The sequence below is a fragment of the Rhipicephalus microplus genome, chromosome X, assembly GCF_043290135.1.
Source record: "Rhipicephalus microplus isolate Deutch F79 chromosome X, USDA_Rmic, whole genome shotgun sequence".
Lineage (NCBI taxonomy): Eukaryota > Metazoa > Arthropoda > Arachnida > Ixodida > Ixodidae > Rhipicephalus > Rhipicephalus microplus.
Window position 1 is genome coordinate 21,662,138 of NC_134710.1, and position 23,457 is coordinate 21,685,594.

At 46.6% G+C, this 23,457-nt stretch overlaps 1 protein-coding gene across 2 annotated transcripts in view; it reads right to left on the reverse strand.

The window, feature by feature from the left end:
• Positions 1 to 23,457, reverse strand: part of LOC119175602 (cubilin) — a 105,536-nt gene that overhangs the window by 59,589 nt on the left and 22,490 nt on the right. Inside the window, exons 1-4 of one of the 2 annotated variants that reach the window (XM_075881944.1) lie at positions 14,799 to 15,237; positions 12,800 to 12,990; positions 7,055 to 7,196; positions 811 to 1,007 (exon numbers count right to left, since the gene is read on the reverse strand). In XM_075881944.1, coding sequence (XP_075738059.1) covers positions 811 to 1,007; positions 7,055 to 7,196; positions 12,800 to 12,990; positions 14,799 to 14,916 — 648 coding nt within the window. In that variant the 5' untranslated portion in view covers positions 14,917 to 15,237. Of the gene's footprint in view, positions 1 to 810; positions 1,008 to 7,054; positions 7,197 to 12,799; positions 12,991 to 14,798; positions 15,238 to 23,457 lie in introns of those variants that run through there. The other variant, XM_075881945.1, reaches the window with a different exon arrangement.

A 23,457-nucleotide genomic window follows, 5' to 3' on the forward strand; every position in this document is an offset into this window, starting at 1 on the left:
GTGGGCAGGAACCAAAACTTGGGAGTGTTAGTCAGTGCCACCTGTAGCCCTGGCGGCGAGCTTTAAAAGCTTGTTTGGCGTCACGTACCACGTGAATTCATTACGAACTGATGGCTGACCAATAGTCCCTTGTATACTATCTAAAGGCGCCAAGTCTGCCAGTACGATACGCTCGTTAATGAATTAAAGAAATAAATTTATACTTAAGGGCTCGTTTTTTTTTTCATGTTTGACACAACATAAATGAGATCTAACCGACAATAATACCAAGGAAAGTATAGGGAAAGTGATGCAATTTTGGCAGGATGTATTGCATGTAATCTGAGAACCAGATCAAGCTGGAACTTATAAACGACGTGAGACACACGTAATCAAAGTATGCGGTACATTTCTCTCAAGCACAGCAGTTTAAAAATTGGCACAGAGGTTTCCGAACAAGACAACACACGTGGCAGACGTCATGGTGGCAAGTGGAGCGCCGTTGGCACTACGATACAAGCAAAACAGCACTATTAGTGCAGAAATGGGGAGGAACGGATTTTCTATGGTATAGACTTATGTATAGCTCGCACAGCCAATTTTTCCCCCGTTCACCACCCATGACGCCACATACCTCTCAACGTGTCAACTCACTAGGCGTATCAAGTGCTCTTTGCACTTTGCTATCTGTCTCCATTCATCATTTGGACAGGCTGACTTCATTTCAATGAAACGAATGACGCAAAAACTTTTCTGATGATTGCGTTTCACTCGATCGAGTGCCACTCGTTCCAGGTACGAAAAATTGTAAAACATTGTGAGAAGGCCCACCTTCATGTACATGTGGCGGCACTTTGGAGGCTCGCCGATGAGTTCGAAGTAGTCGAAAGTGAACTGGTAGCTGTTTCCCCGAGCACTGCGAAAGCACCAGCGCCGTCGGCGAATGAGCATGTTCCTCCTGCTCTTGTCCTCGGGGATCTCGAGATGGCCTTCGCCAGTGATGTACGTTCGCACGCACGGGGGAAGAACTGCGATTCACGGCGTAGAAATTATGCGGACACCACTGATACCACATCATGGGGCACTCTCATCACACACCCTTGAGTAACTACTACTGTTTTTCCCTCGCACTTCGTAATGACCATCCGGGCGTTCGGCGCACGTGCACTGCATCTTGCTAACTAGGAAAGTTGCGATTCATTTTAACTACGGAATCCTCCACATTAAAAACAGAGTTTCGTTCACGATAGCGGCTCCACCCCTTTCGTCATTTGCAACGCGGGAGGTATTCGCAATGCCCACGAACTACAGGTGGCGCGCTGTACGATTTAAGATGACGCCCGTAGGAGGATCGATCCGTTTGCATAGGAACAGATAGGACGTGCGGACGTACTGACCATGTCACTTTCACCGAATAAAGTCACGAGCTGCACTGAAATGTATATGAGACCAAGATAGTTTCTATATTTAAGGAACTTCACTACCTGATCTTTTGCCTTGGTGTGAAAGGTTATATTTCAGCTCCGTTACCCTGCATGAACGATGCACAGAAAACTGCACGAACTATAGAATTGACGCACGAGCTGAACGGCACTCCGAGGGGTCGCATGTCTACCGAGCGTGCCTGACAGATTTTTCGCATTAGTAGGCTGCTACCGAATAGCGTCCTCACTGATGCACGAGACCGAATGTTTCACGTGGTCTGCAAACATATTACGCCGTCTTCATTGATCGCGCTGTCAGAAACACCGAGTTGCTTCTTCATAGAACACTAGCATTTAACATCACATTAAGTAGCGCTTGTGTCACAGTCATGCTCAGACTCAAGCCGTGCGCCATTCACTGCGCTCCGACGTTGCAGGTTCGATCAGCGTGATCGAAATATGGATATCGGAAATAATACGCACGTGTGCTTTTCGCAAATTCAAAGTTGTGAAAATTCATTGAACAACACTGCTGTTCGGAAGGAACCGGTACGACAGGAGAAGTTAGCAAAGATGCATGGATTGTAGCCATAACTGCCCGTTTTATCGCTCTAGCCGTTTCGCTTCACTATTTGAACTCGGCCGTGTTGGGGGCGTTCGATGCTCAATATAGCCACAGTAATTGCGCTACATGCAACACACAAGAAAACTTATGAGTTTATTATGATCTAACTGAAGGATATATGAAACGTTCAATACAATCAAAGTGATTTACGAGCATGAAAAATCATTACGAAGTGCAGCTCACTCCTCGTGAGATAACAGGTGATGGTTCCCCCTCGCTGACCCTTTCGGTGCGTTCACAGTCTTTCTACGTCCAGCGAAAAAGCGTCGTCGTAATGATGGATGGATGGATGGAAAAACTTTATTTCGTCAGAAAGCAACTGAGGATGATTCCGTGTTAGATGGCCATCAACCCAAGGTTGGCGGCGACCTGTGTGGCCCACTCCACAACCCTTAACTGGACGACTGGGTCTGAGCTGGTCAACACGGCCTCCCAGTGCTCAAGAGAGGGATCACGCATAATATCCACCGGCGGTGGCACTATGCTGCATTCCCAAAGTATGTGATCATATGTTGCCACAGCCTGACACCATTTGCATTGCAGCTTAATCTCCTCCGGGTACATTTTGTTCAACACGTAAGGGTTGGGAAAAGATCGCGTCTGCAGTTTTCTCCAGACGCATTCCTGCGCCTTAGTCAACCGCTTGTGCGGAGGCGGATAAAACCTCCGCTCTAGTTTATAATGATTCGTTATGTCATGAAAGGACACCAGCCCATCTTTCGCGGACCTCCCCGAAACTGGCGGCTCACCTACCCGGCTGACGAAACCTCGAGCATTCAGGTGAGCCGCCTCGTTCCCAGGGTTCCCAGAGTGTGCTGGTACCCAGACAATTTCTATTTCTCTCATTTCTCGTCCCGTGGCCCCATGCAGAAATCGTGCGGCGGTCGCCGATATTCTGCCCCTCGCCAGATTTCGGATGGCTGTCTTTGAATCACTGAAAATCAAATCTGACTGCGAATTAGTTATAGCTAGCGCTATTGCCGCTTCCTCTGCAGTTTCCGAGGAGCGGGTTTTGACCGATCCAGAGGCGACCAAGCGCCCCCGCCTGTCCACCACCACAATCGCAAAAGCGTCTTTGTCCTTATATTCCGCAACATCTGTATAGATTGCCGCTTTGTACTCGCCGTACTCAACGTGTAAAGCTCTGGCTCTTGCCTGCCTGCGCTGCGTATGGTGAATCGGATGCATATTTTTGGGCAAAGGTTTTATGTACAGGGCCTTATGTAACTCTCGCCGCACCTGAATTTTAGTGTCCCCAGTGGGAGCCTCTGCTCCAATGCCAATCCTTTCCAATATAATCCTGCCCGCTTTGGTTGTCGAAAGCCTAGCGTGCTGCATCACCAGATGCGCCTCCCATAATTCATCCAGGGTGTTGTGTACCCCTAGTTTTAACAGCCTTTCTGTAGACGCGTTGTTAGGCAACCCAAGCGCTGCCTTGTAAGCTTGCCGGATCATAGCCTCGACCTTACCTTTTTCTGCGGCATCCAACTTCATATAAGGTGTCGCGTAAGTAATCCTGCTGAGCACAAACGCATGTACCAGCTTACAGAGTTCTTTTTCTTTAACCCCGCTCTTACGGTTAGCGATTCTTCTGATTAGCCTGACAGTAGCATTGACCGTAGTCTTAAGTTTTTCAAGGGCCACCCTATTCTCCCTGTTAGTTTGCAGATATAGGCCAAGAATTCTAATCGTTTGAGCTTCAGCTACCGGCCTACCCCCTACATTTACCTCTAACGGCGGTGGCGGAATATAGTGTCTTGCATGTAGCCCTCTGAGTTTGTCCCGAACCACAAAGAGCTCGGACTTTGGCTGAGAGCATGAAAGTCCCGCCTCCCCTGCCAACTCTTCGACAATATTAACTGCCTGTTGCAGTGTTTCTTCCAGATGCGCGTCACTACCCCTGGTTACCCATAGAGTAATATTATCTGCATAAAATGTGTGTTTGAGTCCCAGTATCTCCTCCAGCCTCGGTGGTATTTTAATTAAGGCGATGTTAAACAGGAACGGTGACAAAACTGAACCCTGCGGCGTCCCTTTGCCTCCCAACGCGAATGAGTCCAATTTGATATCTCCTATTGAAATTTCTGCGGTTCGGCCCTCCAAGAATGATCTGATGTAGCAAAATGTCCTGACCCATGGGCCAATTTTCGATAGGTTATTCAATATTGCCTCATGCGAAACATGGTCGAAAGCTTTATTCAGGTCAAGCCCCAATACAGCTTTGGTGCCCGTGCCATGCCCGGGATCGACTACATCATGTTTTAACTGTATCATGACATCCTGTGTGGACAAATTGGCCCTGAAACCTACCATAGTTGGGGGAAAGATGGTCTTGTCCTCTGCATAATTCTGAAGCCTGTTGAGAACCACGTGCTCCATCAATTTGCCCACGCATGATGTCAGCGATATGGGGCGCAGGTTTTCCAAGCAGAGTTTCTTGCCTGGCTTCGGAATAAATATAATCCTAGCATGCTTCCATTGTGCTGGGATCTCCCAGGCCACCCAATACTCATTTATCAAGTCAGTGATCGCCCCGACCTATTTGAAATCTAGGTTTCTCAGCATTTTATTAGTAACTCCATCCGGACCTGCGGCAGACGTAGTACGCAGCTGCCCCAAGGCAAACTCCACCTCCGCAATTGTGAACTCTTCATCTAGGTCTGAGTTTTCCACCCCCGAGTAGTGTGGTAAGCAACCGTCTACTCCATCAGTTATGTACCGATTCCGGAGTTCCTGTATAAACTCTCCAATTGTGCCTTCATATTGATGCATTAACCGAGTCATTTGCCCCCGTTGCGCCGATTTTGTTGCTGCCGGATCCAAAAGATGCCTTAACAGCTGCCATGTCTTTTTGCATCCAAACTGTCCATTCATGCGATCACAAATCTGGCCCCACTGCTTGGCTTGCAACTCAATTGTATAATTTTTGATTTTACGTTCTAACTTGGCAGTCCTTCTGCGAAGGACGCCATTATGTTTTTGCTTCTTCCACTTTCTCAAGAGACTCGCGTGCGCTTCCCACATGTGTAATAGTCTCGAGTCAGCGGTAAACTCCTCCTGCTCGACTGGCACTTCTACCGTGGTATTATTTACATCCTCCTTGAGTGCCTGTACCCATGCATCCAGGTCATTAATTTTCCCGTTCACAGTGTCTGCTCTGTTTTTCCTAAATCTGTCCCAATCTGTAATTCTATGCCCCCTCACTTTGTCTTTATGCTTCGCAGCGCTAAACGTCGTGGAAAGGATATAGTGATCACTTCCTAGGGCTTGTCCCGTGTTAATCCACTTTGCATTACTGATGCCTACAGAAAGCGACGCAAGAGTCGTCTTAATGATGGTTTCTTTCAACATGTTTGCTTTTTTTCTTATAATATTGCGCTATGTGTTAATGTCTGAGTAATAAATACTTTCTTTGCAGAAGATTTCTTTTCAGTTAAAAATATTTTGAGGACTTTGAAGTTCCTAAATTTTATGAGAACAAATCACAAATGTGAAAAAAATCATCGCTTTGGTCCACAATGAGACGGAATTTACATTATGTGGAGCTCAAAGAAAAAATCAGCTTCATACCTATATACAAAGCAAATAAATAGTTCTTTTTATACCACAGGTTTTGTAATGATTATATTTTCGTTTTAAAGATGAAAATATTTTTTGAAATTCCCCTTTGATGGCTACGTTCCCACATGATCACATGGCAGCTTTCTCGTTTATGTTCCCCAATTGCATTATTGTTGCGTTATATCTTCCTTTATGTCAAGGTATTATTATTATTTTTTGCGAACAGCACCTTTTGTTATGCTGTCGTAGCAGTCGGTTCCTTGACCCAATATTTTGTTTTTGCACGAGCGCTTATATTTTTTTTCGTTTCCATGAAATAATTTGTACTCGTGCTGTTATATTGCTTTAGCGCAACTAAGTGTAACATGAAGAAAAGGGGCATAAATAACCAAAGAAAGAAAAAGACATGGAAAGAACAATCATAAAGCAGTACAATAAGCAGTACTGGCGATGGCTTGTTTGCTCGGTCAGCATTATCTCGGCAAATCAATCAGCATCTACTAGGCAACTTATGTGTTCACCGCGAATGTTACCGTGAACTGCTGTGTTTACTGTGCTTAATTCTTACATTGCTTGGTCTTCTTTCGTGCTTTCTTGTTTATTCTATATTTGCAAAAAGGTACAATGCTATTTTCTTTTATTTTGAGCAGTCCAGAGGGCTCACGATGCCGTGATCGGGCTTGGCCTGAATGTCCTAACGTGGGAGTGGCCCGCAGCGCGTTGAATCGTGCACCTCAGGATAAAGTTTCGCATCCATCCCTCCATCCATTCATTGTTACTTTCTCTCTACATTTTCTCAATATTTTTGAGGGTCAGTAAATAGGGAGATAAAAACTTCTTATTTCATAGATTCTTTAAATTATAAGTAAATTTTAGCTGCTGATTGATACTGAGTCCCGATACATTTCTGTCTGAAATAACGTATACTGTAAAGAATGGGCACCTGCTACAAACTGTTTTTATTCGTTTTTGAACAACAGCATATCTACAACGCCAAAAAGACGTGCAAATCGATGCCGTCAAACAAATATTATTCCAACTTTTCTGAAGCAAGTGTCAGCTTAACTTGTAAGTTTTCAGAAATGCATAGGAGATAGAGAAAACACTTCACTCCCCATCAGCACACTTCTCCGAACCGGCTAAATGTTTTCCTTCTTTTCTTAACTGCACTGATTTCACATAGCAGCACTTCATGGAGGAAGAAGCTTACAACCACATACGCAGGGCTGTGATCGAAATGGTGAAACTTGCTTTACGAATGAGAAAGTTTATTTAAAGTGAGTCGGCCAGTTCTATTCGGGGAAGGCGGGAGGATAAATCCTTGTCCCGTCCGCGCATAATTTTGTACGTGATCTATTTGTGGAATTGTCGTTCGTCCACAGTGCGGCGAGGGCTAAGCATTGGACACTTCGGTAAATTACAAATAAAGAGACTTACGGAATAACAGCGCCGCCACGCTACTCACCGAACCTGTACGATATGTTGAAACCTGTTCCAGACATACTTGCATCCGATTTGAGAAGAACTGTCACGAAGTTTGTGTCCAGGAGAAGCGGCTCCACCGCTCCTTTTCCGCAGAAGGTTTTCTTCCAGTTTCCGAAGGAATACTGCCGGGCAGGATGCGACAATCAGAAAGTAAAGTTAGAAAAACTTACACTCACTGCGTGAACGAAAGAAGAAGAACTTACGGGCTCGCATTCTTCGATAACGAGAACCAACAAGCAATGAACCCAAGAAAAGTATGGTGAAGTTTATTGGCAGCGATCATGATATTAATGTGAAGAAGTTAAAGCGCACAAAGAAACAACTTGCCTCCAGCAGGAACCGAACCTGCGACTTCCCAATAAAGCGCTCAATGCTCTAGCAGTTGTGTGTAGTTCTTTAGTATATTTAGATCTTGTTCATACCACAGGTACTTTTTGATGGCGCCATTCCACAGTTCATTGAAGGGGAGAGTTTTTTTAGCGGCATATAAAAAAAGAGAACTCCTCCTGCAAGAGCCGCCCAGCATAACGCATATTGAAAGCGTGCCGGACCATATTTTGAAGTAATAATAAATTGATATGGGTGTCTGAGTTCAGTGGCTTTCTAATACATCACCACAAAAATATTTCCATTTCGTGAAGCACGAGCAGAGTTGCAGAAGTTTGTAGCTTTTTCTCGCGCTTCATACTGACAAGTGAGCTGGTAGCTACGCAGGTTAACAGCTGCGTTATACATGCGTCAGGGCTTCAAGCGCGTGTCATGAAACGCGATCGCTTGCTCCCGTTTTTAATAATTGCGCGGGGTCGCGATACTTTTGAACTTCAGCACCATGTATCCTCCACTTTTAGCACCATAATTAGCATCGTGTGCAATTTCAGCACCATGTATGTAAAACATGCTTCTCATGCATATAAATTAACGGGAAAAATGGTATATCCCTGGTATAGTGTGAATCGATTATATGCAAAGCGTGATTGAGGAAGGTTGAACTGTCGCAATAAAATCAGCACAACGTTACGATGTGGACATAAATTATTCTATACATCATTTTTATGTCATGGTTATCCTGTTTCGGCTTGTCATTTATCTTTGTCGTCCATTCACATCACGTAATACCAAATTTGATAAATGTGAAGCTAGCGCAATGGCCGCGAGCGCATTGTGAGCGTGGTATATAGGAATGTTCTTACATGACAGATATCTCATGTATATTTTATTTCCGCCAGTCATATACTTTCGTCTTCCATTCAAGTCACATAATACCAAATTTGGTATATGTGAAGCTAGCGAAAGGACCGCGAGCGAATAATGAGCGGGGCATGTAGTCATGTACTTACATGACATGCATGTCATGTTTATCATATTTGCGCCACTCATATATCCTCCTCATTCATTCACGTCACGTAATACCAAATTTGATGTACGTGAAGGGAGCGAAACAACTACGAGCGCATCATGAGCGTGGCATGTAGTCATGTTGTTACATAACACGCATGTCATGATTTCCACCTGAGGGCCTGTCAGTTAAATTCGCAATACAGTCTTGTCATACCATACCGGTTCTGCAATATGTCATGTGAACAAAATCACCGCAAGAGTAGTAAATCATGACATTCGTGACATACATATTATGATTTTCACGTTTTATAACTAGTCGCTTAAGCTCATCATACAGTCATGTTAAGCAATGCCTGTTTTAGTATAGATTCCTTTATCCAAACGGCCATGAGAGCTAAATGTCGTAGGCGGCTAGACGAACGGACAGACAGACAGACAGACAGACAGACAGACAGACAGACAGGCAGGCAGGCAGGCAGGCAGGCAGGCAGGCAGGCAGGCAGGCAGACAGACAGACAGACAGACAGACAGGCAGGCAGGCAGACAGACAGACAGACAGACAGACAGACAGACAGACAGACAGACAGATAGATAGATAGATAGATAGATAGATAGATAGATAGATAGATAGATAGATAGATAGATAGATAGATAGATAGGTAGATAGATAGATAGATAGATAGATAGATAGATAGATAGATAGATAGATAGATAGATAGATAGATAGACAGATAGATAGATAGATAGATAGATAGATAGACAGATAGATAGATAGATAGATAGATAGATAGATAGATAGATAGATAGATAGATAGATAGATAGATAGATAGATAGATAGATAGATAGATAGATAGATAGATAGATAGATAGATAGATAGATAGATAGATAGATAGATAGATAGATAGATAGATAGATAGATAGATAGATAGATAGATAGATAGATAGATAGATAGATAGATAGATAGATAGATAGATAGATAGATAGATAGATAGATAGATAGATAGATAGATAGATAGATAGATAGATAGATAGATAGATAGATAGATAGATAGATAGATAGATAGATAGATAGATAGATAGATAGATAGATAGATAGATAGATAGATAGATAGATAGATAGATAGATAGATAGATAGATAGATAGATAGATAGATAGATAGATAGATAGATAGATAGATAGATAGATAGACCGTTTTCTCGCTCCCTATGTATTTGCATGGTCAGCACAATCTAAAAAAAAAGTTTTAAACAGTTGGCAACGCATGCATTTACTTCTTTCCAGCGTATTTTACAACTTTTGTGGCATCTCTTTACATTAGCCACCAACTAGTACACCTTGACACGCTTGCCGTTACTAACCAGGAATGCTTTCTTGGTCTTTTCAAATACGTAACTACAAAGCCACATACGTTGCCAGATCTCTCGTAAACACCACCAAACATCTTGCAGCAATCGTGGCAAGCTTAAGAAAAATTCACACCAATGTTAACTTTGTTGATTACTTTGCAGTAAAAAATTCTTGCTGAGTGATGACCCACATAATAGAAGGACAGGCGGTTATGTGTACAAAACGTCCATTATTTTTCTACATTTTATGGCTTCTAACCAGTACACAGCGTGCTATTCTAAAGTAGGAGCATAAGTAGCCTTCAAACGGCTGCCACAGTATACGATACCGGCTAAGTATTGATATTCTATGAGCACGCTTGCGTGTATATCCTCGTCTGTGATTCGTGCATGCCTCTATGTATGCGGTGGGGATGCGTACCTGCCATGGTAATTACATGAAGTATTTAGTGACCACCAATTCATCAACGCGGACAATCGCACTTCACTTATTATCCTATATATACTTCTGAAAGTTTATTATCTTGATGTGGCAACGTACATGCACATATAAACACCCGTTAACTAAAAATTTAGTAATGTATCAAGAATTCGGGTCAGCATTATTCACGAACATTTTTACAAACTAGCCAGTCTCACTTACCAGCATTTTACTACCTTTCCTTTCTAGAAGGTAAGTGCCTTTTGCTTGAAGTAAACGGTTAGTATTTACTCAGTGAATAAGCAGGCCTTTTTTCTATTAGTGCATGTTTAAACGAATGATGTTGTAATAGTATTTAAGCTTATTACGTTAATGCTAATAATACGACGTGGCAAATTGTCGCGTAGAGGTTCAGGGAGCCGCCGCCTTGGTTACGTGGGATCACCTTCTTTGGCTGGCTACCCGAACCAATGCTTTCGAAAGTCTATTCCATCTCTCTCTGTGCGGTTCATCTTGTACAACAGTTCATCGCACACACAGTTGACACAGCGCACAGTTCATTGTGTACGAATGTGTGCTGCGCTGACATACAGACGTTTGCGATAGAGTTTTGGGCAAAGGCACCAATGTGTGTAGGCAGGGAGGACAGTATTGCAACAAGGGGGAGGGGGTAATATGTGACGAGACTGTGCGAGCTGTTATATGAAAGCTTGCAGTAAACACAACCATTGCACCAGCGTCAAAACACATGACAACTTAAAAAAGCATTTTTTTCGAATATGCGTCCGAGTCACCGATGGTGGCAGAAGCAAAAACAAAGTAAACGACGGGAAGACAGCATGCGGCTGAGGCGCCACCGAGGGAGCGAAAATCACAAAGTTTAAGGTGGATAGCCCGCCACTATATAGTTCCACAAGACTGATACCATGGCTATAGGGCAGTGGTTACGCGAAGAAAATAGAAAAACTTCGCAGCAACACATATAAGGACAGAATTATAGTATAGGTGCATTGCTTATGAGTGTACCATGCTTCTAATCAACCAAGTCTTTCTAGATTACTGCTTTATTGTTAAATTCAAGGTCTGACTTTCTAATGCTTGAAGTTTGAAAAACAGCACGTTGACGAAAATGCGCTCTATTTTCGGCAAAAAGCGTAAATCCCTTCCCATTCCATTCCTCGAAGCTTTATCGCCATTCCAATCCCGGGTCGCGAAAATGGGGAACGACACCGGATCCCTTTCCATTCCGAAGTGGCAACTCCTCAACACTGCTTTAGGCATCCACTCGGCAGAAAATGCTTCATTCAAACTTGCCGCACGAAACTTAAATCATTCTCTTTTTTCTTTGTGCTTTCGCTCTGGACTATAGTTACGCGCATTACTCCTTGTGTCTCGTGGAGCTAAAATTTCAAAGACATGCACATTTTGTAGCGGATGGTCAACCCGTCGGCACCATCTGTGTATGCCCTCTCTTTCAAGAGTTTCTCATTTTACGGCTATTCTACAGCAGCATAGGTGGTGTTCCCGTCTTTCTTCCATTGCTGCCACATAAGTGTCCGTCTATTAGAGGCTTAGAAAACAAAACCATTTTATCTCTGAAATAGGCATCCAGCATGAATTTTTTTGCAAACCTTACTTGGAAGCTTCACAAAGAACGACTTTTACCTTCACATTGATGAAGTCAACCCCGATCCTGACAAGGAGTGCACATTTATATGGGTGTAAAACACATAAAGTGCGTACCAGTCAACTACTGCCAAGTTAAATTAGTCCAACGTATTTTTTTTTGTCGTATTGCCTGCGCATAGCAGTAATGTCTCTTGTTTTGAACGTGTACTTAATTAGCGAATACATACCACCTAAATAGTTATTTTTATGATAGCGAAAATTTGAACAGCTAATTCCGCAATACATTTGAGAACATTGTGCTTAAAACTTTCTGTCAGTGACACCACTTCTAATTCATTTTTCTGCATTTCAAGTTTTTGGTACAGAAAGAAGAATATATATGACCCCCAGTGGCACGTGCTTACTCACTTCGTCTCTAAAATTAAGTAGTTACTATAAAAATAATTATTTATTTCAGCAATATTTAGGACTAACCAAGTGCCCATTTGCAACAGCAAAAAATACCGGCATGCGTGACAATATACAGCTGACAAAGCGCTGCCTGTGATATCTTCATGTCTTGTATCGCTTAGTTTAGCTGAGAGTCTGAGACACATGTACACGTTAATTTACATTGTCAATTATTTGTATAATTACTCACACACATAGAGCGAAAGAGAGAGAGAGCAAAGGATAGGCAGGGAGTTTAAACAGGTTGCACCTGATTTGTTATCTTACATGGGGGAAGAGGCAAATGGGAGAAAAACAATAAATAAGAAGAGGAGAAAAGAGAAGAAAAGGTAAACAATAGCACACACAGCAGTGCGTGAACCACGCATGCTCAGAAAGCCATACAACTGCGAGCAGTCGCAGATCGGATTGACTTCGACTGTCTTAGATGAGTGTTCCCGTGCATCGAGTGTGAAATTATTCAAGATGCTGCGGACGACAGGACGTGCAGTTAATGAAACATATCCAATAGAGAAACTCAGGCAGTCAAAGGCGCACCCTCAAGTAATCGTAGGGGCAATCTGCTCGGCTGGCATCGTCCTCGATGTCGATATTGTGCTTCTCGATGAGGATGGCGAACTCCTTCGGTGCGAAAATGTACCAGCGGCACACAGCAGAGTCGTCGTAGTGGTCCGGGTAGTTTGGCGACTGGAAATTGCCACGGAACTGCGTAAGGAAGCCACCGCACGCTGCGCACAAAAACACATAAACACATTGTGAAACACTTTGTAACAGTGACTCTGTACTGGACGAACGCATGGACGCGCTGTGTTTCTGACCCTGATTGAGTCTTAGTCCGCGCGACTCCTATAAAAGCAGTGTATATTTCGTGAGTGAGGCTGAGCTCAAGTGACTTCCACCTGCTCAACCACAGCACTATTATCCGCCTTACGTCGAATCCCGTTTACACTGCCTCACAAATATCAATGCTCTCGCGTTCGTAAATATGTCAGCTCATTTATCATGGGCGTAAATTACGGAGGAGGTGGAGCCTTGTTTTCCACTCGCAGAAACCACAAATAACTCGTATTTCAAGGCACCACATAAAAAGGTGCCACGTAGAGCACCGATTTCGTGATGCTCCTGCCACACGAGTACGCAGAACCTTTTTACGGAAGGGGCATTCTACAAAGTTAGACTTCTAACGAAGAGGCATTGCCTCGCCGACACTCTCTTCAGTGTTTGCTTCCGAGTACACCACCAAAAGCGTGGCACTACTTTTCAAAACATAACCAGTCGAGACAAATTTACGTGTAACAATGTATAAAATACAATGTCATCCAATCACTCTTGCTGTTCTTTTTTTTGTGTTAGTTCAGGGCTGTTCAGCAACTGACGTTGGCCATGAATGTTACGACGCCATGCTTCTTCCGATTGTGTATGTGACTCGCTAAGCGTCGCCAGAAATAAACTTTAAAAGAGCTTCATACGTGTTCTACGATATGAAATTATTTGTAGGATGAGCCGAGATGATTGAATTGACATTTTCTCATTTCTTTCACTGATCGATAATTGTTAGAGCTCAATGAATTCGAGGCTACTCTTTTACTGTCTTGAAAGAGATCGACGAACGCTGTTTCCAGAAAAGACCACTTCTCAAAAAGAGGTCACCCACTGTCGTGTGCCTCTAGGCAAAACTTTTTTAGGAATAAGTCTGCTTGCTCAAAGGACTTTAAAGTTCCAGTGTGACAGGGGTGTAAGATATTAGCGTTATTGGCGTCAAATAGGATTGGAATAAAGATTGAAAAAGCCAATGACACGCACACACACAAACACGCACACACACACACACACACACACACACACACACACACACACACACACACACACACACATGAAGAGCGTCATATAAGAAAATACAGACTTTTTTCTCGTAAAATATGACAGTCAGCTCCCGACATACTCCCAGTAATACAACGCGATGTACCACTGTTGCGTTCATTCAGGCGTTGCTAACTGTTGCACGCAAGTTTTTTTTATAATTTCTATTTGTATACAGGCACCCGACTAAAATTTATATGGGCAATGTCGTTGGCGCACAAGTGTCACCAACGCAAAATTCTAATAGCGATAACTGTGGCGGAGATCAAAAATGGAACACAGTCCCACACAACACAGACCAATATTCGAATTAACAAAAAATTAGATTGTTGGCTATTTTTAAAGTAATCACTGTTTCAGCAACATATCTCAGGATCAATCTTGTAAACGCGAAAGGCATAGTGACGCTCCATATTTCTTTGGCCGAAAGAAATGACCGTGTCGTGGCTCGCGTGATACTCCCGACACACAGCTACAGTCTTGTAGCAACCTTTCCTTAATAGCACACTAACATTCGTCATATTTCGACAACCTCACATTCGGCAGGAAAGTGACTAGCGATGTGGGTTTTCGTTGTTCCTTACTTTTTTTTCTTGTAAACTTGATCACGGAAAGTTTGCGTACCGTGCCGCGCAGCCACGATAGCACGAATGATACGATGATGACTGTGACTCACAGGCATTTCGTGCATGTGCTCCCGGCCATAGGGCTGAGCTGAAGAGTAGCGAAGGTAGCAGCAGACGCAGAAACACAAGCTCCGAGCCCTTGGTCAGGGCAGGCGGCCAAGCGCTCATTGGAGTGGCTGCAGAGGCTGTCCACGGCTGTGCCTTCGGCGCAGAAACCCGACACCGGATGGCGGTCGAAGTGCTTCTTGCCGCCTCCTGCGCAGCTTCGCAGTACCGCGGATGCTCAGGCGACGGCTTCACTGGGCTTATTGGGCATCCTTCTGTAAAGCCGCGATAGTCGCAATGCCAAATTATCCTTGAAGCAGGAGTGCATCTGACTAGGCTGGTCGGTACATGATTGAGAAGGGAAGAAAGAGCGTTGGACCTGGGACGGCGAAATAACAAGGTATAGCACCGCCTTGTGTGCCGTTATTGTAGTGAGAGCTACACTGGCCGTTCTCGCTGTTTCGCCGTGGCCGGTCATCTTGCATGGCGTCAGAGCGGGAGCCAGTGAAACCGCGCTGCCACCGCGTTTCCAGTTTGGCGTGTGTGTGTGTGTGTGTGTGTGTGTGTGTGTGTGTGTGTGTGTGTGTGTGTGTGTGTGTGTGTGTGTGTGTGTGTGTGTGTGTGTGTGTGTGTGTGTGTGTGTGTGTGTGTGTGTGTGTGTGTGTGTGTGTGTGTGTGTGTGTGTGTGTGTGTGTGTGTGTGTGTGTGTGTGTGTGTGTGCGTGCGTGTCGCCCCGCCGCGGTGGTCTAGTGGCTAAGGTACTCGGTTGCTTACCCGCATGTCGCGGGCTCGAACCGCGGCTGTGGCGGCTGCATTTCCGATGGAGGCGGAAATGTTGTAGGCCCGTGTGCTCAGATTTGGGTGCACGTTAAAGAACCCCCGGTGGTCGAAATTTCTGGAGCCTTTCACTATGGGGGAGAGAGAGAGATAAAGATGCAAGGAAAAGCACGGAGGTTAACCAGACGCACATCCGGTTTGCTACCCTGCTCTTCACTATGGCTTCTCTCATAATCATATGGTGGTTTTGGACGGTAAACCCCACATATCAATCAATCAATCGTGTTTGTGTGTTTGTGTGTGTGTGTTTGTGTTTGCGTGTAATTGTGTCTGTGTTTTTGCGTTCTACTCCGTGAGACCAGGCTGCAAAAAGTCTTTGTCAGTGTTGCGTCCTCGGTTCACCGCCACGTCCCGGCTGACTTCAGTTGCTGAGACGTTAGGGTTACGTCTGACCCGGACGCGACCCGGACTCCGCTTGGTAGCGTGAAGATTCTCCGGGTTGAGGAAACGATTCCAGCAAGTCGGGAAGAGGAAAGACCAATTGGTTCACTCACACTATTTGTACAACTATTTACATCGTAAGAGATCAGCGAGCCATGAGCGTAGCCTTTTAGGTGAGGCTCAGAGCCATCGGTCCAGATCGTCGTCTTGCACTCCGCAACGTCATTTTGACCCCTCAGTTGGGCTTCTCCTTCCGGATTACATCACACCACCCGCCGTAGCACAGGCCAATAACACACGGTTGCCGATGAGTCGGTGTACTCGCTCACGCAAAGTTCGTCCGGTTAGGGGCACTCAGAGGGGGCGAGGGTTCATTACGACGACACGTTGGCGGATGGGTCTCTTATACACCGTCTCTCCCCAGAAGGACAGTAAAATATTTACGGCGGCTTAATCGCTCTTGTCGAGACCTACGAGGCCGGTCGGCCACGCAGCTTCCTCAAACAAAGCATCGTGAAGGAAACGTCAGCATGGGCGTTGGCTCACTGTCTGCAGAAGCTTGCAAAATTCTTTTCTTTTTGTTGCTATTCCAGCCTCTAGGCACTCGTTTCAGAGAACGTTCTAAGTTTATTTGTAAACTACATGTCAGAAATCAATCACTTTGCAATTGAAAGGCTTGTTAAAGGATTTTTCAACGCTTTTTTAAATGTCGTTGTTTTACATGTTTTACTAGCGGGTTGCGTCAACTGAAGGCTTAAGTGATTAGTGCCGCAAGAATGGCAGCGATATAGGAGCACGCAAGTTGAAGTTAATCGGCCTAGAAAAAACAGAATACATTAAAATAGACGCCCACCCTCAATTTAATTTTCGCGGGGTCACCTGACTATGTTTCTCTTGCCCTGTGACGTAAAATGGCTTCCCACTGAAATGAACTGAAAGCTCTGTGATGACGTTTATTCGAGCCGAGAAGTCGCAGCGAGGTCGCAACGGAAAGTGGGCGTACGGCAAGTCTGGCAGAGGCGGCACAAACTCTCGCGCAAGCAGAGCACGGGCTTTTTGTTGTCTTCCGAAGGCGCATACGCGTTGGTGCGTATGCTCCACTACAATACCCCCGGGATGAAGGGTAGCCATCCTGGCGACTCAGGGAGTAGGCACAATGATGGGGTCGTAGTAGGGCTTGAGACGGTCGACGTGTACGGTCTCGCGTCCTCGACGGCGCAAATCTGGTGATTGTGTTAACGGCTCGATGATGTAATTCACCGGGGAGGTCGCGTCAATGATACGGTACGGACCATGGTACCGGGCCAGAAGTTTGGAAGATAGGCCAGGAACGTGCGGGGGCACCCAAAGCCACACAAGGGAGCCAGCACGAAATGTAGGAGCTATGCGGTGAGCGTCGTCGTGTCGAGTCTTTTGTAGACCTTGAGCCTCACTTGTCAGAGACCGAGCCAACTGACGGCAGTCTTCAGCGTATCTGGCGACTTCCGAAAGCGGGGAGCACTCAGATGCATCAGGGCGGTATGGTAGTATAGTGTCGAGGGGGTGGGAAGGTTCGCGGCCGTACAATAGAAAGAACGGAGAAAAACCGGTAGTCGCTTGCGTCGCGGTGTTATAAGCGAAGGTAACAAAGGGCAATACAGCGTCCCAGTTAGTGTGGTCGGAGGAGGTGTACATCCTCAGCATGTCGCCAAGTGTGCGGTTGAACCGCTCAGTAAGACCATTTGTCTGTGGATGGTATGCGGTAGATTTCCGGTGGATAATGTTGCATTCAGCGAGGATAGCTTGGATGACCTCCGACAGGAACACTCGACCCCTATCACTGAGTAATTCCCGCGGAGCACCATGGCGTAGAATGAAGCTGCGGAGAATGAAGAGTGCAACTTCGTGGGCGGTCGCTGCTGGTAGAGCTGCAGTCTCAGCGTAGCGTGTCAGATGATCGACTCCGACAATAATCCACCGGTTTCCAGAGCTACTATATGGGAGTGGGCCATAGAGGTCTATACCCACGCGGTCGAATGGGCGAGCCGGGCACGGCAGCGGCTGTAACATGCCGGTAAGGTGCCGCGGAGGTGTTTTGTTCTGTTGGCAAGTGGTGCAAGACTGAATGTATTTCTGCACAAAACGATACATTCCTCGCCAGTAATAGCGTTGGCGCAGCCGTTCGTAGGTTTTCAGGACACCTGCGTGAGCACTTTGGGGATCTGCATGGAAATTCATGCAGATGTCAGAGCGCATATGAGTTGGGACAGCAAGGAGCCACTTCCGACCACCAGGCGTGTAGTTGCGGCGGTACAGAATGTTGTCACGTAAGGAAAAGTGGGCTGCTTGCCGGCGTACCGCTCTCGTGGAAGGGACAGAAGATGGATCGGTAAGGTAGTCGACTAACAAGGCAAGGTATGGGTCTTTACGCTGCTCCGAAAGCATGTCAGTGCTGTCGAGTGGTGACAAGGTGGTAAAAGGGGGTGACAGAGAAGCCACATCTGGTGTTAATGGCGATCGGGAAAGTGCATCGGCGTCCGCATGCTTGCGACCGGAACGATATACGACACGGATGTCGTATTCCTGCAATCGAAGTGCCCAACGGCCCAGACGTCCGGACGGGTCTTTCAAGGTGGACAGCCAACATAGAGCGTGGTGGTCTGTGACCACATCGAAAGGACGGCCGTAAAGGTACGGGCGAAACTTCGTAAGCGCCCAGATTATGGCCAAACACTCCTTCTCTGTCACGGAGTAATTCATTTCAGCCTTCTTAAGAGCGCGACTTGCATAAGCGACTACGTATTCGGTTTGGGTACCTTTCCGTTGTGCCAAAACTGCGCCAAGACCAACGCCGCTTGCATCAGTGTGAACTTCTGTGGCAGCAGTGGGGTCGTAGTGGCGAAGAATAGGTGGCGAGGTCAGCAGGCGGCGCAGCTGGTGAAATGCGTCGTCACATGCAGGTGACCATGCAGATATACCTTTGCTGTTGGAAAGCAGACTAGTCAGAGGTGCAATGATGGACGCGAAGTTGCGCACGAAGCGACGAAAGTAAGAGCAAAGACCAACGAAACTTCTTAGGGCTTTCAGTGATGTGGGCATGGGGAAGTCAGCGACAGCTCGAAGCTTATCGGGGTCCGGAAGAACACCGTCTCTTGTGATGACATGTCCCAAGATGGTTAGTTTGCGGGCTGCGAAGTGGCACTTCTTGGTGTTAAGTTGTAGGCCTGCAGAAGCTAGACACGCCAGAACCTCGTGGAGACGACGAAGATGTGTCGGGAAATCAGCTGAAAAGACTACGATGTCATCTAGGTAACACAAGCAAGTTTTCCACTTGTGGGCCCGCAATATGGTATCTATCATGCGTTCAAACGTCGCAGGCGCGTTGCAGAGCCCAAATGGCATGACTTTGAACTCATACAGGCCATCTGGCGTTACAAAGGCTGTTTTAGGGCGATCACATTCAGCCATTGGCACCTGCCAATACCCAGAACGCAGATCCAAGGATGTGAAGTACTCGGCGCCTTGTAAACAGTCAAGAGCATCGTCTATTCGTGGTAGCGGGTAGACGTCTTTCTTTGTAATCTTGTTTAAGCGGCGATAGTCCACGCAAAATCGAACGGTGCCATCTTTTTTCTTTACCAGAACCACGGGTGACGACCAAGCGCTTTGAGAAGGCTGTATGACTCCACGTTTAAGCATGTCATCTACTTGCTCCGTAATGACGCGGCGCTCTTCGGCAGAAACGCGGTAAGGACGCTGTCGCAGAGGCGAATGTGAGCCGGTGTCAATAGTATGAGTGACAGTCGTGGTGCGGCCCAAAGCAGGTTTCTGAAAGTCGAAAGAAGAGCGAAACTTGTTAAGGAGAGCAACAAGTTGGCTGCGATGCGAGGGGGGAAGGTCTGCGTCAATAGCATCGTCGAAGGCTGGTGAGCTTGATGGTTCAGACGCGTGAGTGATTGCGGCAATCTGACATGGCGTTTCGTCGGGAAGAATAATATCATTGATATGGTCGACAGGTTGCACATATCCTAACGTTTCACCACGAAGCAAGCCAATGGGGTAGTTGCAGTGGTTGGTAACCAGCATTACGGTTAAACCAGACGCAATCGTAAGAACGGCAAATGGGAGCACGATGCCCTTGCGTTCAGTAAAAACAGGGGATGGCGTAAATACCACCGTGGCGTCAGGTTGCGCCACACATGAAAGGCTAATAGGGACTGAAGCTTCCGGAGGCAAGGTGATGTCGTCGTCAGCGATGAGTTTGCAGAGCAGTGGTGAATGGTCGGGCGATGGAAACTCACAATTTGGCACTAGGGACACTTCCGCACGGCAACAATCGATGATAGCTTCATGACCTGATAAGAAATCCCAACCCAGGATGAGGTCATGAGAGCAAGATGGTAGTACGAAAAATTGGACGATGTACAAAACGTCTTGGATGACGACGCGCGCCGTACACACAGACGAGGGCTGAATGCGTTGCGCGCTAGCCGTGGACAGCACGATGCCACAGAGAGATGTGGTCACTTTCTTCAGTTTGCGACAAAATTTTGCGTTCATCACAGAAACGGCGGCCCCAGTATCAATTAACGCTTGTGTGGCGACTCCCTCAACATTGACATCAACAACATTTCGCGGCGAAAATGGAGGCCTTGATAATTGCGCAGAAGTTGCAGTTCTTGCCTCTGGAACTGCACTGATTAGTTTCCCTCCTCAGGAGGTGGTCTACGACGCATAGGAGATGGTGATCGGCGACGAGGAGATGGGAAACGAGAAGTTGATGGGCGACGATCCGAGTCAGAGTGCCTCTGTTCGTATGCAGACGAGGTGGCCTGCTGCGACGCATAGGTAGGAGTTCCAAAGGAGGCGTACGCAGGTGTGGGACGGCGGCGGCAGTAGCGTGCAATGTGGCCAGCGATGCCACACGCAAAGCAGATAGGACGGTTGTCATGGGTGCGCCACTCATTAGATTGACGGAAAAAGCGAGGGGAGGGCCTGTAAACCGGTGGCGCTGCCGGAGGAGTTGGAGCCGATAAGGCGACTGGATGCGGTGGGGGCCGCGCGACCACAGCTGCGTAGCTGAGAGGTGAAGGCGGCGCAGTTGGTGCGTAGCCAGCAGTTGAGAGATCAGATGGCACCGAAGTGCACGGGTAAGAGGCCGGAACTGTAGGGAGTGCATTGCAAATTTCAGTGCGTATGGCCTGCTGCATATTCAAAGGGAGGCTTGTCGTGGGCGCGTCACTATGCGGCAGCAGGGAAAGCTGTCGGGCGACTTCCTCCCTGATGAAGTCTTTAATCTGGTTCGACAGAGTTCCTTGGTGAACGTTGCCATTGGCGAGTGCGACGGCCGAGATGGAATCTGGTGATGGAACACTCTGTCGGGCGATGGAACGCTGACGACGCAATTCATCGAAGCTCTGGCACAGGCTTACGAGGACCGCCACCGTGGTCGGGCTCTTCGCCAGCAACATCTGGAATGCGCCATCCTCGATGCCTTTGAGAATATGTCGAATTTTCTCTTCTTCAGGCATGGATGAGTTAACACGCCTGCAGAGGTCGAGCACATCCTCAATATAGCTAGTAAAGGTCTCACCAGGTTGCTGGGCTCGGTGGCGCAGACGCTGGTCAGCGCGGAGCTTGCGGACCTCTGGTCGGCCGAACGCTTCGGTCACGAGGGTCTTGAAGGTGGACCAGCTGGCGATGGCGGTTTCGCGGTTGGTGAACCATAGCTTGGCGACGTCAGCCAAGTAAAAGATGACATAGGCAAGCTTGGAGTCGTTGTCCCATTTGTTGCTGGCACTCACGCGTTCGTACAAGGAGAGCCAGTCTTCGACGTCTTGCTCACCACTGCCGCTGAAGATTGGTGGGTCCCGCTGACGGGTAGCACCGGGGCAGGTCGACGGGGCAGCCGATGGTGCTGGCTGGGCTGGGACGGGCTGGTTGGCGACTGCGTCAGTCATGTTTCGCGGTAGTCTTTCAGGCAACTTGCGAGAGCGGAGCTCCAGGTCTTCTTGGGGATCTCAGCACCCTCCACCAAATGTGATGACGTTTATTCGAGCCGAGAAGTCGCAGCGAGGTCGCAACGGAAAGTGGGCGTACGGCAAGTCTGGCAGAGGCGGCACAAACTCTCGCGCAAGCAGAGCACGGGCTTTTTGTTGTCTTCCGAAGGCGCATACGCGTTGGTGCGTATGCTCCACTACAGCTCTTACATATAGGTCGCTTGCATGTCATAGTGCCCGTTATATCAACGTATTGAGAATGCCTTTGCGATAATAACAAATAATGTGGGGCTTCAAGAGTGACCCGTACGTGCGCAACGGGGCTATAACAAGGCCACTCGTGAACACTTCTGTAATGATTTGTAGTTTTCCATGTCTTTCTTGCCTAGACAGCGTCTATATCAACGCTCTTACATTGTTTTCCCCTCACCTATCCAATTACAGGCCCGCGCCTTCAATTGTCATTTCTGCACTTGTTCTTGTAGGCGGTACTACTTGTTAATGTGGTCAGCATCCATATTATGAAGCATTGAAGCACCCCTTTAATCTGTCAAGTGTGCAAAACAACCGCCCATATATTTTGTGATTTCCTATACTTTAAGTGTCGCAATGAAAAACGCTCGCTTCAATGATGGCAACGTTGTGGTGCGGCAACGCACATCATAACGGTGTGACCACGTAAAGTGGCATTTTATCAGCAATGTGTGACCACACAAGATCGAAAAAACGGCTATATTGTTGGTGATAGGTTTCCTAAAAAAACAGGACGGGACACTAGACTCTAGCGAAGCCACAGTATTATTGAATACACGCATAACTTGTTTCTACCCCCTTCGTTATCCTATATCACTTTTTTTTCACTGTCCCTCTTCCCCTGTGCAGAGTAACACGGTTGAGAAAGCTCGCTCCGGTCGATCTCTCTGCCTTATATCATCTCTCTCTAGTCCCCTCCCCCTGTTTTGAGGAAGGAACGAGGAAGGGGGTAAGGATGGGGGGGGGGGCATATGTACCTTTTTTTTTCATTTGTGTTTCTAGCTCTCTTATTGGTGTACCCGTGGAGCTTCGTGTGAGGTGCCGAGCTAGTTGTGTTAGACAGATGACTAAGAAACAGCAGTGCGAAACGGCTGAAAGCCATAAGTGTCCTTAACTAGCCAAGAAACTTGAAACTTCTTTGCAACCGATTGTCGAATCTCTACTCCAGCTTACATCAACAATTAGCGGCAGAGTGCCAGACAATTTGCCTTCTATGCAGGTGGCGTCCTCAGCATATATTGACATAAAAAGGGCAAAAATGAATGGGCATCGATTAGTCACATGTCCTTACAAGCGTACCGTAAGGCACCACGGTAGCTCTTGCAAGCCAGAGGTCCGCCACCCCTTTCGTTTTCGTTCATAAGGAAGTGTTTTCATAGAGAAACATACTATATAAAGAGTGGCCACTCGAGCTTTTTCGTGGCCCAGTAAGATA